This window comes from Muntiacus reevesi, chromosome 15 (genome assembly GCF_963930625.1).
Source record: "Muntiacus reevesi chromosome 15, mMunRee1.1, whole genome shotgun sequence".
NCBI lineage: Eukaryota > Metazoa > Chordata > Mammalia > Artiodactyla > Cervidae > Muntiacus > Muntiacus reevesi.
Genome location: NC_089263.1, coordinates 29,629,483 through 29,647,431, shown reverse-complemented (window position 1 = coordinate 29,647,431; position 17,949 = coordinate 29,629,483). Strand labels below are relative to the sequence as shown.

The 17,949-nt window shown below is 36.7% G+C and overlaps 1 protein-coding gene across 1 annotated transcript in view; it reads left to right on the top strand.

Annotated features, from left to right (window-relative positions):
• Positions 1 to 17,235, top strand: part of ETFA (electron transfer flavoprotein subunit alpha) — a 69,896-nt gene extending 52,661 nt beyond the window's left edge. The window contains exons 11-12 of the mRNA XM_065906738.1: positions 5,556 to 5,636; positions 16,936 to 17,235. Coding sequence (XP_065762810.1) covers positions 5,556 to 5,636; positions 16,936 to 16,974 — 120 coding nt within the window. The 3' untranslated portion in view covers positions 16,975 to 17,235. The remainder of the gene's footprint in view (positions 1 to 5,555; positions 5,637 to 16,935) is intronic.
• The last annotated feature ends 714 nt before the right edge of the window (positions 17,236 to 17,949 follow it).

Below are 17,949 nucleotides of genomic sequence, written 5' to 3'. Positions count from 1 at the left end.
CTCTGCCTGCCTAGAAGATCTTGTTCATGCCAGCAGGGCTGAACTGGAGGAGAAATGGACTAGATGGTATATGTCAAAGCAAAAAGGGAATAATTGAATTAAGGAGACCCGTGTTGGGGAACAATCTGTAAGAATAAACTTGAGCCAATAATTTGTCTGTCCTTCCGGTCAACAAATATTAAGTCTATGTACTTTGTACGGATGCTGGAGTTACTTAAATGAAAAAGACATAGTCCCTGTCATAACTCTTTTTTGGGAGACACACCAGTCTTAGATTGTAATTTTGGCTAAGTTCTAAAATGGATTGGGACTTCCCTGGTGGTCCAGTAGTTAAGAATTTGCTTTCCAATGCAGGGGACATGGGTTCGAGCCCTAAACAGGGAACTAAGATCCCATCTGCTGCGAGGCAACTAAGCCCATGTGCCACAGCTACAGAGCCCAGCTGCCGCAACTAAGACCTGAGGTGGCTGTGGATAAAGTGGTTGGTATAAATCTGATAGTTCAGTGCAGTCGCTCAGTTGTGTCAGACTCTTTGCGACCCCATAGACTGCAGCACACCACGCTCCCCTATCCATCACCAACTCCTGGAGCCTGCTCTGCATATAAGCTGTATACGTATTAATATGGTTGAATACAATCTGTGCTTTAAAATGTCCATAAGGAAGAAGAGTATGAATTTATAAGGACATATTAAAAGAGCCCTAGAGTGCAAGCAAGATTTTATCATAATTATTTGCAGTTGATATTTCAGGAATATTCTTTCAGTAATCTCAGAATTCTGTAACTGGCCAAAATCTTTTTTCTTAAATACTATAGCGGTTCTTTGCCCACAATCACATGCCTTTTCTTTAAAAATAACTTTTATATAGTGGGATGAAAAAGCTTTCAGATGATTAAACTGTCAGATGTTTGACTAGGTGGCCTCCAGGAAAATCATTAACCATCGTTAATTAAATAAATCTCTGCTAGTAGCTGTGAAGCAGGCTACTTATTCCCAGAAAAGAAAGACCACGATACAAATCAATGCCTATGATTCAAAATGTTTGTCCTTGTGACTAGATTTGAGGTGTATATTGAAACCATGTTATATTATAGTCTTGGACCACACTTTAATATATATGGCATGTTTCTATGGATCAGTAGTTACTTGGACTGCAGTGTGTGCCAATTTCAGATATTCTGGAATATTCAGGCCTTGGGGCCCTTTTAGAGGAATTTACACATATATCATATAGGCTATATTTTGAGTCAGACTGTATCAAAATACTTGAAGAAGGTGTTCTGCCTGTTTTCATGAGATGGAGTAATAGGCAGGGAAGCACTTAATTTTACTTCCAAAGATTCAAAAATTATCATTTTTTAATTAAAATAATACCATGTTAGAGTCAAAAGTCTAATTTTACTTTAATTACAGTGGTGTTAGAAGCATCTGTGGGGAATACCAGACTATTTGTAGTGTATAAAGAAATCTGTTATTAATAGAATAATTGTGTAAACATAACACGTTTTTTAGGACAGTTTCCCCATAATCTGTTACTGATCTGTCATCATAATCTTACATTTAAAGATTTTATGGGAGTTAAGAGGAACTTGTGGTAGTTTTTGTAGGAGACATAGTACTTTGTTACATTTATTTGCTGCATACATAAGGACTTAAACTTTTTTGTTTTAAACGTTCATCTTTATTTAATTGACCAACTAGATAGTTAACTTTTCTATTCTCACAGTAGACCCAGGATAGTAACTTTAAAATGCTAAAGGGAAAGCAGTATATAGAGAATAAACAGTTTGAGCTTTAAAGCCTATGAATTAGGGTATGACATTGTTACTTTTTAAAGTTGAAATCTAACATTTATAGTCATAAGTTTAAAACATATATATTGTTAATAGGTAGAAAACTACCAATCATTTTATAAGTGAAATAAGTTGAGAATTGACTCTAATAATATATATCTCATGATTTGACAAAGTTGACTTCTGTCTTGTTGAATAAAGCACACCAAATATAAAATGGATGAATGAATTTTTATCTGTGGTTTTTATTCAGTACATCTAAAATTTTTCAATGACCTACAAAAATTTCCTGTTATATTTGGTTGGTTTGGTTTAAGTCAGATTATTAATTTATATACAGAAAATTCAACATTTTTAGTATACTGCATTAAAACATTCTTCTGTATGGTAAAATATACATAACATAAAGTTTACCATCTTAATCATTTTTAAGTGTAAAATTAGGTATGTACACACTATCATTGGTATTAAATACATTCATAATGTTGTGCACCCATCATCACTATCCAACTCTACAACATCTCTTAAAACCGAAACTCTATATACATTAAATGGTATTTTCCCAGTCTCCCACCTCATAGTCCATATACTGACAACCACAATTCTACTCTTTGTTTCCATGATTTTGACTCTTCTAAGTACATTTTAAGTGGAATCATCTTTTGGTATTTGTCTTTTTGTGACTGTTTTATTTCACTTAGCATAATGTCCTCAAGATTCATCCATGTTGTAGCATATGTCAGAATTTTCTTTCTTTTTAGGCTGATAATTTTCCATTATATGTGTATGTGTGTGTGTGTGTGTGTGTGTGTATACACACACATACCACATTTTGCTTATCCATTCATCTATTGATAGACTCTCAAATTGCTTCCAAGTTTTAGCATTTGTGAATACTTTGCTATGAACATGGGATACAAATATGTTTTCAAGGCCCTGTTTTCAGTCCTTTTGGGTATATATCCAGAATTGGAATTGCTGGATCACATGGTAATTCTATTTTTATTATTTTGAGGGACTACTATAATGTTTTCCACAGCAGTTGTACCATTTTACATTCCCACCATCAATGCACAAGGGTTTTAGTTTTTCCACACCCTTTTCAGCACTGGTATGGTGGTTTTTTTTGTTGTTGTTGTTGTTTTGACAGTAGCCATCCTGCTAGATCTGAGGTGGTATCTCATTGTAGTTTTGATTTGCATTTCCTCAGTGATCAATGATGTTGAGCATTTTTTCATGTGCTTACTGGCCATTTGTATATCTTCTTTGGAGAAGTGGCCTTTGAAGCCATTTGCCCAATTTTTGAATTTTATAGTTTGGTTTTTTGTTGTTGAGTTCAGTAGTTTTTTAAAAATGTATTCCATGTATTAATTATTTATCAGATACATGATTTGCAAGTATTTTCTCTCATTTTCTAGGTTACCTTTTTACTCTGTTGATAGTGCCTTTTAGAGCCACAAAATTTTTAAATTTCCATGAAGTTCAATTTGTCTTTTTTTTGTTGTTGCCTATACCTTTCATGTCATATTCAAGAAATCATTGCCAAAACCAACATCATGCAGCTTTTGCTCTGTGTTTTTCAGCTGAGTTTTGTAATTTTAGGTCTAATGTTTAAATCTTTGATCTGTTATGAGTTAGTTTTTGTATATGGTGTTAGGTAAGAGGCCAACTTCATTAATTTATATGTAGATATTTGGTTTTCCCAATACCATTTGTTGAAAAGGCTATCCTTTCTCCATTGTATGATCTTGACACCCTTGTCAAAAATGATTTGACCATATATGTGAGGGTTTATTTCTAGGCTTCCTTTTCTACTTCATTGGTCTTTAAGTCCCACTTGAGGTTCCTTGAGAGTCCATATGAATTTTAAGATGAGTTTTTTTCAGTTTCTGCAAAAGTCACTATAGGAACAGTTTTGATGGATATAGTTAATTATTGGTTGACAGTTTTTTTCTTTTACTACTTTGAATGTATCAACTCACTTCTTTCTCGCCTCCAAGGTTAGGTTGTAAAATCTGCTGATAGTCTTGAGGATCCCTTGTGTGTAGCAAATCAGTTCTCTCTGTTTTCAAGATTCTTTTTTTATCTTCAGCTTTTGAAACTTTGATTATGTGTCTTAGTGTGGAGTCTCTTTTGAATTCATCTTACTTGAATTTTGTTGAATTTCTTGGATGTTTCTATTCATGTCTCTAATCAAATTTGGGGAGTTTTCAGTCATTATCTCTCTAAATATTCTCTCTGCCCTCTTCTCTGTCTTCTCCTTCTGGGACCACCATAAGATGTTTTGGTCCTCCTAATGGTGGTCCACAAGTCCCTTAGGCTATGTTCACTTTTCTTAAATCGTTTTTCTTTCTGTTCTTCAAGCTTAAAAATTTCCATTGTCCTATCTTCCAGTTTGCTGATTCATTCTCCTGCCTGATCGAATCTGCCTTTGGATCCCTCTCGTGAATTTTTCATTCACCTTTTGTACTTCTCACCTCCACAATTTCTTTGTGGTTTCCTTTAGCGTTTTCTTTTTATCACTGTTTCCATTGCATTCACACATTGTTTTCCTGACCTTCTCCTCATCTCCTTTTAGTTTTTTTTTTTTTCCAAGCATCTTTAAGATGATTATGTTAAAGTCTTTGTCTAGTAGATATGCCAGTTTCTGTTTATTTTTTTTTCCTTTGAGTGGGCCATACTTTTTTCTTTTTTTGCCTTGTGATTTTTTTGTTGTTGAAAACTGGACATTTGAACCAATAATATAGTAGATTCTTCTATTTCCCCAGAGAATGCTGGGTTTTTTTGTTTTTGTTACTGTTTTTGTTTATTGTTCTTATCTTTTTGATTGTTGTATGCTGTCTTTGTGCCAAGTATTAACCTGAGGTATATAAACTTACAGGCTTCTGGAGTCTTTTCAGAGTCTGTGCCTTTCCCTAGGCATGTATGGTCACTTTGTAGTTTTCCTCTGATATGCATTAGCTTTTGAATGTCCTAGTCATTAATGTCTGGCTCCCACAGGGGGAAAATGAAAGAAAATGAGAAAAATGAAGAGCATTGATCTTTTAAATCCCCTGGGAACAACTTTGATAGGTGGGGGAAAACAGTGGTTGAGGTGCAGCAGCAATAGCCACCCCTCCTTTGCACCTTTCTGATCAGATGCAACACTCTGTGGTCAAAGCACAGATCCCCAATATTTAGAGGACAAGGTTTCTTTTACCCACTCTGACTGCTATAAACTGTATGCAGGCTGTTCCAGGAATATGTACACAACTGCCTGCCACCAGGAATGAGAGATGGGGGTTTAGTAGCAACTATTCTGCTAAGAGCTACAGTTTACCATTCAAGCCTTCCCCTGAAAGTTGCAAACCTTTAATAGATTCCAAAATTCCAAACTGGTTACATGAAAGATTCTGCCAGTTCAGTTGTTGTGTAGGTGGGGAGACAGTTTCTCAGTGTTTCCTACTTGGCCACCTTCCCAGAATCCTCTCCGATTTGTTACTTATCTACAACATTTTTTCATAAGTTAAAAAAAGAACTTTTAAAAATAATGATATAAAGCCTTTTTTAAATATTGCAGTTGGCCTGTGGTAGGGAAGGAAGATAATTTTTTGTTATGTTCCTACCCAGAAACTTCTAAATTTACAATACCAGCACAAATTAAACTAATCTTATTTGGTAGACATTTTTAAGAATACAAATTTGTTGTTAAGAAAGTTAGAATAGAACCATCAGTCTGTGTGGTATGTTTTCTTAAAAAACTCTTTGCTTTTATTTCACAGACAATTGTGGCTATTAATAAAGACCCAGAAGCTCCAATTTTTCAAGTGGCAGATTACGGAATAGTTGCAGATCTATTTAAGGTAAGTTGGCCTTGAGAGTGATAGCTGTTATCTAGGTTGTCATCCAAGAACCTTCAGGAGTTGGTCAGGGAGGAAACTATTATAGGAAAACATTGTGTGACTGTATATCTGTGTCTGTCTGTGTATGTATATATTAATATATTTACACAATTTTGAACTACTTAAAGTGAGGAGTTGTTCTGCTTAATATATGATATTTTTATGGAGCATTATATTAATAACTTTTTCTTTAAGAAGTCCATGTTGTCTTTAAACATCCATATGACTCTTGGCATCTCATGTACTAAGTTAGTACAGAATATGAAATGACTCAAGTAATTATAACCTAGAACCATATTTACCAGATACCTTAAGGAAATTCCCATCATAACCCCTCATTCAGAGACTTACTAGTGATGCTGTAGCTTTTCATGGGATGAGTGGGCTCTCAGGTCCACTTTATTGACTCAACAGGTATGCTCTGCTTGCTGTGTTTGAGAGTCAAAGGCCTTCCTAACAGTGACAACTGTAGGAGAGAACACTCATTTCTAACTCCTCACACTCTTAATATTTTTCTGTTCTTTCTGCCCTACTACCACCCTTAGGTTTGCCCTCTCAGTGAAAGAATTACTTCAGTGATATAGTTGAGCACCTGATATCCATTTGGCCACATTTAAAGGTCCTAGCTTATGCATGGGCTGGCCTCTTTTTGTCCCTCCAGGGCTTGTCTACAAGTTTCTTGGTTACCTTGTGCAGAAATTACTTAGGCAATAATTGAGGCTCTAAAAGTAGCATCCAACGCTAGGTTTACTAACCCATCACGTAGATCTATAATGAGCTTCTGTGGGCCTTTATGGAGAGGTTGCAGCCTGAGAACAGAACCAGGGGTGGTCTCCCCAGCAAGAGGACTGGCCCATTGCCGTGGCTTCTCTAGCACTTGTATGATCCAGATGAACTCATGAGTGTACTTTGAGAGCACATCTGTATTTTGAAGTGTGTGCTCATGTTCAGTGAAGAATGGGCCCTTCAGATGCTCAGCAATTACTTGGTGGTGGCCCAGCCTGCGTGCCAAGGCATCTTTCCCTGTGGAAACTCCCACCACCCCCCACTCCCCAGACACACCCAACCCAGAAGAGCCTCTCTCTTGCATGGGAAAAATACAGCCCATCTTCTGTGGTCCTGGGGCTCTGTATCTGAAATGTAGGGTTTAGGTAGGTTAGCTGCTCCTGTGACCTGGCCCAGCTGTATAACAACTGTGATTGTAGTGGCAGTCATTTGACCAAGATATTCCAGTGAGATGAAAAGTTACTATGAGAAAGATAAATATTTTTGTATTTCTGTGTAATAATACCTTTGTTCAAGTAGAAAGCATTTAGTTCCAGTGAAATATAGATAAAGGGGTAAAGACCTTTAAATTTAAAAATGAAATTAAATACTTGCTGAACCCCAACCATGTCTCCTGTTGACATGTTTGCAAACAGACATTGAATGTAGTTGCCTTTTATTTTTCTTCAAGACAATATTTTAATAAATTTGTAAGTAATTTTGTTTAAGGTATGTCTTCCTGTCTGCTTGTGTACTAAAGCTGCCCACATACTTGATCAAAGAAATGAAGTATTAAACAGTCAGATGTTTGTGATGTTCGTACTGTGGACACCTGCCTTGGGGGAGGAGCATCTCCGTAGCAGCGATGGATGCGGTGGTGTCCCACAAGCTGTGCCTCTTGCATTAAGGGCAACTCCTAGGTTTAACATGAGAGAGTATGTGTGTGTCTGTTATGTGTGTCTGCACACGTGTGTGTGCATGCTCAAAGAGATATTGAGAGTTCTAGGACACTGGAAGTGGAAAAGAACCTCAAAAATCATCCAATAAGCTGATTTCCAACTTGAGATTCTCAAGTTATTTTTGGTGTTTTAAGAAGCCCACTTTAAAAGCTTCTGAATTTCTTATTGAGATAACATAGTTTTATAACATTATATAAGTTTCATGTGTACAACATTATATTTCTACTTCTGTATACCCTACAGTGTGCTGACCACCAAAAATTTAGTCTTGCCTCATCATCATATACTTGATCACCTTTAGTCGCTGTACCCTCCCCCCAGCCCTTTCTGCTCTGGTAACCACTACTCTCTTCTCTGATTCTGTGTGTTTATTTTTATTTGGTGTGTTCATTTGGTGTGTTCATTTACTTTGTTTTGGGAGGGGCTGCCTTTTATATTCCACATGAGTGAGCTTGTCTTTCTCCTTCTGATTTAGTTCACTTAGCATAATACCATCAGGGTCCATCCATGTTGTCACAAATGGCAAAATACTATTCCATTGTATACCTATTGACCACATTTTCTTTATCCATTCATCCTTGATGGCCACTTAAGTTGCTTCCATATTTTGGCTATTGTAAGTATGCTGCAACGGACCTAAGAGTCCCATTATATCTTTTCAAGTTAGTATTTTTGTATTTTATGGATAAAAACCCAAGAGTGGGATAGCTGGTTCATGTGGTAGTTCTAGTCTTAATTTTTTGAGGAATCTCCATACTGATTTCCAAAGTGGCTGTGGCAATTTGCATTCTCACCAACAGTGCACCAGTGGTCCCTTTTCTCCACATCCTCACCACCAACACTTGTTATTTCTTACCTTTATGACAATGGCCATTCTAACAGAAATGAGGTGATACCACATTGTGATTTTTCACTTGCAAGTCCCTAATAATTAATGATGTTGAACATCTTTTCATGTGCCAGTTGCCTTGATGACTTCTTTGGAAAAATGTCTGTTCACTTCCTCTGCCCATTGTTTAATTGGAGTGTTTGTTTTGTCGTTGAGGTATATGAGTTCTTTACATATTTTGGATATTAACCCCTTATTGTATCTATGATTTGCAGGCATCTTCTCTTGTTTCATAGGTCATCTTTCCATTTTGTTGATGATTTCCTTTGCTATGCAGAAGCTTTTTAACTTGACATTTGTTTATTTTTGCTTTTGTTTGCCTGAGGAGACGTATCTAGAAAGATGTTGCTAAGATTAACGTCAGCAAACTACCTGTGTTTTCTTCTGGGAGTTCTGTGGTTTCAGGTCTCACAGTCAAGTTTTTGATCCATTTTGAATTGATTTTGTGTGTCAAGTTTCATTTTTTTGCCTGTGACTGTCCAGTTTTCCCAGCACCATTTATCGAAGAAATCGTTCTTTCTCCATTGTATGCTTTTTGTTCCTTCATTGTAAATTAATTTTATTTCCGGGTTCTCTATTCTCTTCCATTTATTTGTGTATTTGTTTTTCTGCCAGTACCATGCTATTTTGACTACTATGACTTTGTAATATAGTTTGAAATCAGAGACTGTGGTACCTTCAGCTTTGTTCTTTTTTCTCAGGATTGCTTTGGGTTTGTGTGGGGGGAGGAGGGTCCTTTTATGGTTCCATGCAAATTAAAGAATTTTTTGTTCTATTTTTGTGAAAAATGTCCTTGGGATTTTGACAGGGATTGCATTGAATCTGTAGATTGTTTTGGGCAGTATCAACATTTTAAAAATGTTATTTTTTCCCATCTATTAGTATGGAATACCTTCATTTATTTATGTCTTCAGTTTCTGTCAACAGAAACTGTTTTGTCTTACAAAACAAAACAATGCCTTAAGGTTTTAGTATACAGGTCTTTCACTTCCTTGGTTAAATATATTCTTGGGCATTTTATTCTTTTTCTTGTGATTGTAAATAGAATTGTTCTCTTAATTTCTCTCTCTGCTGATTCATTGGTAGTATGTAGAAATGCAACAGATTTTTATATGTTGATTTTGTACCCTGCAACTTTGCTGTATTCATTTATCATTTCTAATAGTTTTTTTGGTGGCATCTTTAGAGTTTTCCGTATATCAAATTATGTCATCCACAAGTTTTTAGTGACATTTTTACTTCTTCCTTTCCAATTTTGATGCCTTTTTTGTCTTTTTCTTGCCTAATTGTGCTGGCTAGGAATTCCAATACTATTTTGAATAAGAGTGGTAAGAACAGGTATCCATATCTTGTTCCTGATTTTAGAAGTATAACTTTCACCAAACTTTTCAATATTAATGGATTTGATATGTGTGACCTTTATCATGTTGAAGCACATTCTTTCCATATCCACTTTATTGAGAATTTTTATCATAAATTGATGTTGAATCTTGTCAAGTACTTTTTCTGCATCTACAGAGATGATCATATAGTTTTTATCCTTCATTTTGTTAATGTTGTGTGTCACATTAACTGATATTGAACCACTCTTGCACTCATGGAATAAGTCCTACTTGATCATGGTGTGTGATCCTTCTAATGTATTGTTTGATTTGTTTTGCTAATAATTTTGTTGAGGATTTTTTCATCTATATTCATCAGAGATATTGGACTCCAATTTTCTCTCTCTTTTTTTTTTACATTGTCTTTGTCTGGTTTTGGTATCAGGATGATGGTGGCCTCACAAAATGAGTTCGGAAATGTTCCCTCTTCAATTTTTTGGAACAGTTTGATGAGGGTGGATATTAAATCTTTAAATGTTTAGTAGAATTCACTTGTGAGGCTATCTGGTTCTGAACTTTCTGTACTAGTGATTTGTCTATTCTTATTCTCTGTGTTTTTATGATTTAGTCTTGAAAAGTCTGATTCTAAGAATTTGTCCGTTTCTTCTAGGTTGTCCTATTTGTTGGTATATAGCTATTCATAATATTCTCTTATAAGCCTTTGTATTTCTGTGGTACCCATTGTTATCTATCCTTGTTTGTTTTGTCAGAGCCTTCTTTCTATTTTAGGTGAGTCTAGCTAAAAGTTTGTCAATTTTATTTATCTTTTCAAAGCACTAGCTCTTATTAGTTTTTCTGATCTTCTCTATCATCTTTTTAGTCTCTATTACATTCATTTCTGCTCTGATCTTTATTATTTCCTTCTGCTGATTTTGGGCTTTGTTCTTTTATTTCTCCTTTGATTTTTTTCCATTGGCTCAATAGTTGTTCAGTGACATGTTGTTCATTCTCCATGTTTTCGTGGTTTTTCCAGATTTCTTTTAGTTGATTTCTAGATTCTTACCATTGTTATCAGTCTTGAGACTCGTTTTGTGTCCCAGCATACAGTCTATCCTTGAGAAAAGTTCCATGTGCACTTGAGAAGAATGTGTATTCTGCTGCATTTGGGTGGCATGTTCTGTACAGATCTACCATATCAGGTCTAATGTTTCACTTAACTCTGCTCTTTCTTTATTGACTCTAATCATCTGTTGGTTGATGTAGTGGAATCTCTTCCTGTCACTGTGTTGCTGCCTTTTTCCGTGTAGGTCTGTTAATAGTTGTATTATGCCTTTTGATGCTCCTTTGTCAGGTGCTTATGTATTAGTAAGTTGTGTCTCCTTGTGAATTGTCCCTTTTTCATTATATAGTGTCCATTTTTGTCTTTTGTTAACTTTTTTGTCTTGCGGTCTTTTTGTCTGATGTGAGTGCAGCCCTGCTTGCTTGCTTTCGGCTGCCATTTGCTTGGAGTATCATCTTCCAATCTTATGTCCCTTAAGAAGCCCACATTTGGCTATTGGGAGACCATCTGGAGTAAGACATAACTTTCATTTGCCTTTGGCAAGAACTAAGGCAGTGTCTATCTCATGCTGCTCAGAAATTCTGAAGCACAGTTATATATGCCTTTGATTAATACAAAGTGGTGAGGAAGTTAATCAGTCCTTAAAAATGCAGTCTTGGGAAAAACTAGTTAAGAAAATATGAAAAATTCTACTTGAGGTGCAGCCTCTCATTTATTAATGTGTGAGTAACAAGCAGGATGTGTTCTTCTTAAGTTGTCTGTGTCTCAGAGAGATGTGATTTAGGGAAGCTGCTGAGCAAGTTGTTGGGACAACTAAGCCAGGTTCCTGCTCTGTTCTCTTTCTCATTACTGCCTTTCTCACTCGTCAGGTACCACAGCTGGGTGGTTCACCACTGCTCCTGTACCTTAAATAAATTGCAGTAAATAGGACCACGTCTTCTACAGACTCTGGCAACCAAGGCAGACGTAAACAGAAATCAAATTGTTTTCTCAGTTGAAATCAGAATTAAGTGTAGCACAGTTGAGTAGTATAGTATTAGATTGGTGCAGAAGTAATTGTGCTTTTGCATTGTTGAATTTTGCCTTTTGATATTGGAATACATTCTTAATGTGGTTATGTTTTGCATCATTTTGATGCATATTTCTCGCTTTATGTTTTTTGCTAATGACTTATCACTTGCTATGTATTTATATTTATTTTAAGATAGAGAAATGATGTTAGATAAAAAGCAAATTTGAGCAGTTTTCTTATTCAAGTTCAAAATAAATCGTAAAGCAATGGAGACAACTTGCCACATCAATGATACATTTGGCCCAGGAACTCCTAATGAACATACAGTGCAGTGGTGGTTCAAGACATTTTGCAAAGCAGATGGGAGCCTTGAAGATGAGAAACACAATGGCCCAGCCTTCGGAAGTTGACAGTGACCAACTGAGAGCAATTACCAAAGCTGATCCTCTTACAACTAAACGAGAAGTTGCCAAAGAATTCAGTGTTGACCATTCTGTGGTCATTCAGCATTTGAAGCAAATTGCAAAGGTGAAGAAGCTCGATAAGAGGGTGCCAAAGTGTTGTCTTCTCTTATCCTATGCAACAGCAGTGAACTATCTCAATCAGATTGTGGCATGCAATCAAAAGTGGATTTTATACAAAAGCTGATGATGGCTGGTTGTACAGAGAAGATCCAAAGCACTTCTCAAAGCCAAACTTGCACCAAGAAAAGGTCATGGTCACTGGTGGTCTGCTGCTGATCTGATCCACTACAGCTTTCTGAATCCTGGCAAAAACACTACATCAGAGAAGTATGTTCAGCAAATCGATGAGATGTACTGAAAACTGCAACACCTGCAGCTGGCATTGATCAACAGAAAGGGCCCAGTTCTCCATGACAACACCTGACCAAACATCGCACAATCAATGCTTCAAAAGTTGAACAAATTGGGCTATGAAATTTTGCCTCATCTGCCATATTCACCTGACCTCTTGCCAACTGACTACCACTTCTTCAAGCATCTTGACAACTTTTTGCAGGGAAAATGTTTCAACAACCAGCAGGAGGCAGAAAATGCTTTCCAAAAGTTTGTCAAATCCCAAAGCATGTATTTTTATGCTACAGGAGCAAACAAACTTATTTCTCATTGGCAAAAATGTGTTCATTGAATGGTTCCTGTTTTGATTAATAAAGATGTATTTGAGCCTAATTATAATTTAAAATTCGTGGTCGAAAACTGCAATTACTTTTGCTCCAACTTAGTAATTCTGATGGAAGAGCAGACAGGGTGGCATAGTGAATACACTTCTCACTGGAGCTACCTTCTATCTTTAAAAATCAAAAATTTAAAGTATAACAGCTTAAAAAATGCAACTATGCAAATTATGAATGAAAATTAATTATTATCTATTTGGTATTAAGATCTTAAAATAACATCATAAATCAAATAATAGCTGTGTAAAAAGGACTTTTTTAGACCAAATTTTTGTTTAAAAATTTCCAACTGTATCACATATAACAAGTATAGAAATAGCTATTGGACTAATAATTCCCTAAGGTATATTGTGTCCACCAAATTTTATCATGTTCTAGAGTAAAACTGTATGTGCATAACATTTTATTTTCTTTTATTTATTTTTTCACTTCGCCCTTCAACAGTCATGAGTTAGGACAAATTTATTTTTTCTTCATGTGACAGAAGTAACATGGTACAGTAATTATAAGCTTCATTTCATATTCTGTCATGGGCATATACGAATTAAATTATCTTAGCAAACTTACTTAATCTCTCTGAATATAAGCATTCTCATAAGTAATATAAATATCACTTTAAAATGAGATTTAAGTGAGATTGTACTGCACTTAGTTTAGTCTGTGTTAAATATTAGCCTACCTGTTTGTATTTTGTTCCATGCAGGTACATAGTAGGTGCTTAATAAATGGTGAATATCATAATCAGAGTTAGAGTTAGACAGAGGGAACCACCTGACTGGTAGTTTTGTTAATTTTTTAAGATATAATAACTTTACTGAGCTATAATTCACATATCATAAAATGTATGCTTTTAAAAAGTACAGTTCATTCAGTCTTGTTGTTTTTAGTATATTCACAGAGTTATGCATCCATCACTGAAAGACTAGGTATAATTGTGTCTAATTGTGGAACATTTTCATCACACTGAGAAGAAGCCCCATAACTTATTAGCAGTCACTCCCTATTCACGTTCTCCCCAGCCGCTGGCAACAGCTAATCTCCTTTGTGTCTCTGTAGACTTGCCAGTCCTGGGTATAGAATCATGTAATACATGGTCTTTTGTGGGTGGCTTCTTAGCATGATGTTTTAAAGGTTCATTGTTGTAGCAGCAGTTTATTCCTTTTTATTGCCAAGTAATAGCCATTGTATATATATGCCACAATTTGTTTATCCATTTATCAGTTGATGAACTTTTGAGTTGTTTCCACTTTTTGGCTGTTATAATTAATGCTGCCATGAGCATTCATGTATGAGTTTTTGTGCACTGTTTCATCTTTTTTGGATACATATCTAGGAATGGAATTGCTTGTACACTTTTATAATTTTGTGTTTTACATTTTGAAGAACTGCCTACTATTTTACAAAGTGATTGACTCATTTTACATTCCTACCAAATAATATACAAGGGCCCCAATTTCTCCATATAGTTGCTAGCACTTGTTATTATCTTTTATTATAGCCATCCTAATGGTTGTGAAGTGGTACCTCATTGTTGTTTTGATTGACTTTTTTTTTTTTGTGGATGACAAATCGTATTGAGCATTTTTTGTGAGTGCTCTTTGGCCATTTGTATGTCTTCTTTAGAGAAATGTTTATCCACGTTCTTTGTCCATTTTTTAATTTGAATTGTTTGGGTTTTTTTTGTTGTTGTTGAGTTGTAAGATTTCTTCATATTTTCTGGATGTTAAACCCTTATCAGACCCTTAGTGTGTTTTCTAAATACTTACTCCCATTTGGTTGGTTGTCTTTTCACTTTCTTAATAATATCCTTTGATGACAAAAGTTTTAAATTTTGATGAAGTCCCGTTCATCTGTTTTTTGTTGCTTATGTTTTAGATGTCATATCCAAGAATCTATTGTCATAATCCAAGGTCTTGATGATTTACCCCTACATTTTCTTCTAAGAGTTTTATGTTGTTTAACTGGGTTTTTGATCCATCTTAAATTAGTGTTTGTGTATGGTGTGAGGTGAAAGTCCAGCATCATTCTTTTGCATGTGGATATCCAGTTGTCCGTCTCTGTTGGAGAGACTCTTGTGTCCCCATTGATTAGACTTGGCATAACTCCTATCTATTTAAACCTTTTCCACCTCTCTCCAACATAGCCATTCACTACAGTCATTCTAATCCCTTTACTGTTTCTGGAACCTACAGTATTTGTCTGTTTGCCACCTCATTTTTTGCCCAGAATCTTTTTTTTCTTCATGTTAAATGTTCTGATTTTTCCTAGTCCATACCAGACTCAACTTACTTCAGAATGCTTGAATTTGGAACTTTTAATGCCATTCTCATCCTCTTACATTACAGTATAAGATGAGCAAATTTCTAATCAAGTGGTTCTTAGGCCTCTGGTCTCTTCCCTCCTTGTGGCCAGGAATCAGGCCTAATCTTCTCTATTTCCCATAATGCTTATCCTGAGGAAATACTAAATAAATGAGTGAAATATAGTTGTGCTGTGACTTATATCAGTAGATTGTCCTTTTTGAGACATAAATTCACTCTCATCTGGTCTTACTGAGTAGGGAGCTGCCTCTGCAGTATCTAAAAGAGAAAAAAATAAGAACTCAGATCTTTCTGTGTGCTGAGGCCATGAGATACTCAGTAAACTGAGTTGGCATGTTTTTTCCCCTAACCAAGGCATTGTTTGGTATGCTTGGGAATTCCGAGATTGATCTAACAAAAATAATATGGAGCATGGAGAGAGAAAGACTCCTCAACCCTTTTGGGGGGAGTGTGGCAGGGGGACTTTCTGTAAGGTTTTTAAAAACTATGTTCTAAACCAAACTGATGTTTTATTTAAAAGAAGTTGGGCCCTAGCCGATTTTTCATGAAACACGTAGGTCCCACATGAGGCTCGTTTAGCATGTCTTCTGTGTGACTGGCATAAGCTCATGGTCTCTCCGCCGAGGAAACGGGGGGAAGTGGTGCCAGCACTTAATGCTGCCCCTGAGCTAATGCCTGCTGGCTCCGTGGTAAACATGGGCCTTTTAATAGGCTGGAGACAAAGTGACATTCGGAAGAAACAACATGTTGACAATTTCCTTAATAAATTTTGTACGAACACATTATTTCCACCTAATGGAAATGTAGCGCTCTTAAATAATTGAGAGGCTATATTCATCAGTGGCGAGTTCAGCTGGGATCTTTGTGAGCTAGGGCAGTCGACAACCCCTTGGAAGCTGAGTAATTGATATTTTATACAAGTGGCTAGGCTTGTGTGACATGCTCCTGCAGTCCCCACATGTAGCCCTCCTCTGTGATCCAGCCTGTCACAAAGCAGCTCCACACCGAAAGCTCCAGCTGCAGCCGCTGAACCGCCCAGGCCAAGGGTTAGTAATGAATCCTTTCTAAAGTGGGAGCCAGCTTGGTCAGTTTCCTTCACTGGGGTTTCTTGCTGTTTGCTGACCAGCCACTGCGTTAGCACAAGGCCTTGATTTTAGTAAAGAATGACGATGGGTGATGTCCTGCATGCAGCTCATTTTTATGTGCCAAAAGATGGTAACGTGTGCTAGGAATAACAGCTACAGTGTTTGTTACATGAATGATGAATGAATGAACAAACAGTGAGAAAATAAGTACTAGAGGAAGTTGACAGGAGTCGTGACTAAGCAGGACTTTGAAGGTAAAACAGGACTGCAGTGAGGGAAGGAAGAGTGCCAGGAAACACAGAGGTCAAAAATATACACTGTTCTCAACAGAGACAAGAGAAATTGGACTTTCTGTTCGCAGTGGTGCCTTTCTGAGGTCTGGGGTTGTGTCACAAAGGCTTCCAGGGCATGAGCGGGCTTTTGGCTCTGCCAGCCGCATGTCCAGGTGGGTATAGTTTCCCCATGGATGGGAAGAGAGATTGGGAAAACAGGGAGTTCCTCGGTGAGGCAGCGGGAGGGGGCAGTTTGTACCTCCTGTACCTCGCTGGTAATTCACATTGTTACTTTTGGCCTCTTTGTACTCCTTAAGGAGCTGTGACCTTATCACAATGAAGACTCAAATTGCTTAATTATTAATTTTTTTAATTTGCAGGTTGTTCCTGAAATGACTGAGCTATTGAAGAAGAAATGAGTCATGACCATGTCTAAAGAAGGAAAATTATATCAAAGTATATTCAGCTGAAATCATAGAAATTCATGGCTAATATAACAATCATTGGAAAGTGTGGAGAGCTACATATCATAATTTGAGGAAAACTTCTAACAGACACCAAATACTTTTTTTATGGGGTTATTATTATTTCTTAATTATTGGTGGTTCTAAACAGTTAATTTTTTTTTAATTTTATAGTTCTGTAATACATAATAAAGCCTTTCCATAACTTTAAAACTATTACCAGAAATATGCCTATCTTTGTAAAGGAAGAGAGGAAATTGAAAAAACAGGAGTGAAAATTATTATTTGTTCTTTGCCTGTGATGTTCATGGATGGCTCTGTATTTTTATAAACATGAATGTTCCCACCAGTCTAATCAACATAATCCAGTTGTAGAGACAAGGAAACTAGAGTGGTAAATTTAGAGTTAAAAAAGCATGGCCACAAAGTGTGAATATTATCTTAAATATATTCCAGTCTCTAGAAGATCATAGCTAATGTGACAAAAGCGGACCAGCCTTAAACTTGAACCTGCTGAATGTATTTAGTTGACTTAAGTTGATTTAATTTTCCATTTCATTTTAAGATCTTGGCAGTTTACAGTTCTTGGTGTCTATAAAGAAGAGGCAAGTTGGAGAAGGAGCTGCATTGAGACAGTGTGGCCTTCTCTGCTAACAGATAGCTCAATACTATTGTAAATGTTAAAAGTCTTGCTCAGAGATGGCTCTGGCTTTTCTCTCGCCCTCCTGGTGGCTCCCTTTGGACTGCCTTAGAAAGCAGCCAGGCATGCACGCTGGCCACACGCACGTGCGCTCCTGCACTCTCCCATGCTGCTCTAGGGCACGGGCTGAGGGTGAGGGCGTCACAGCGGCCAGGCGCTTGTATGAGTGCAGCCTGAGGAACACGGGCTGGTGAGGTGTCGGCCAAGACTGCAAGAAGGTGTGGGCAGGG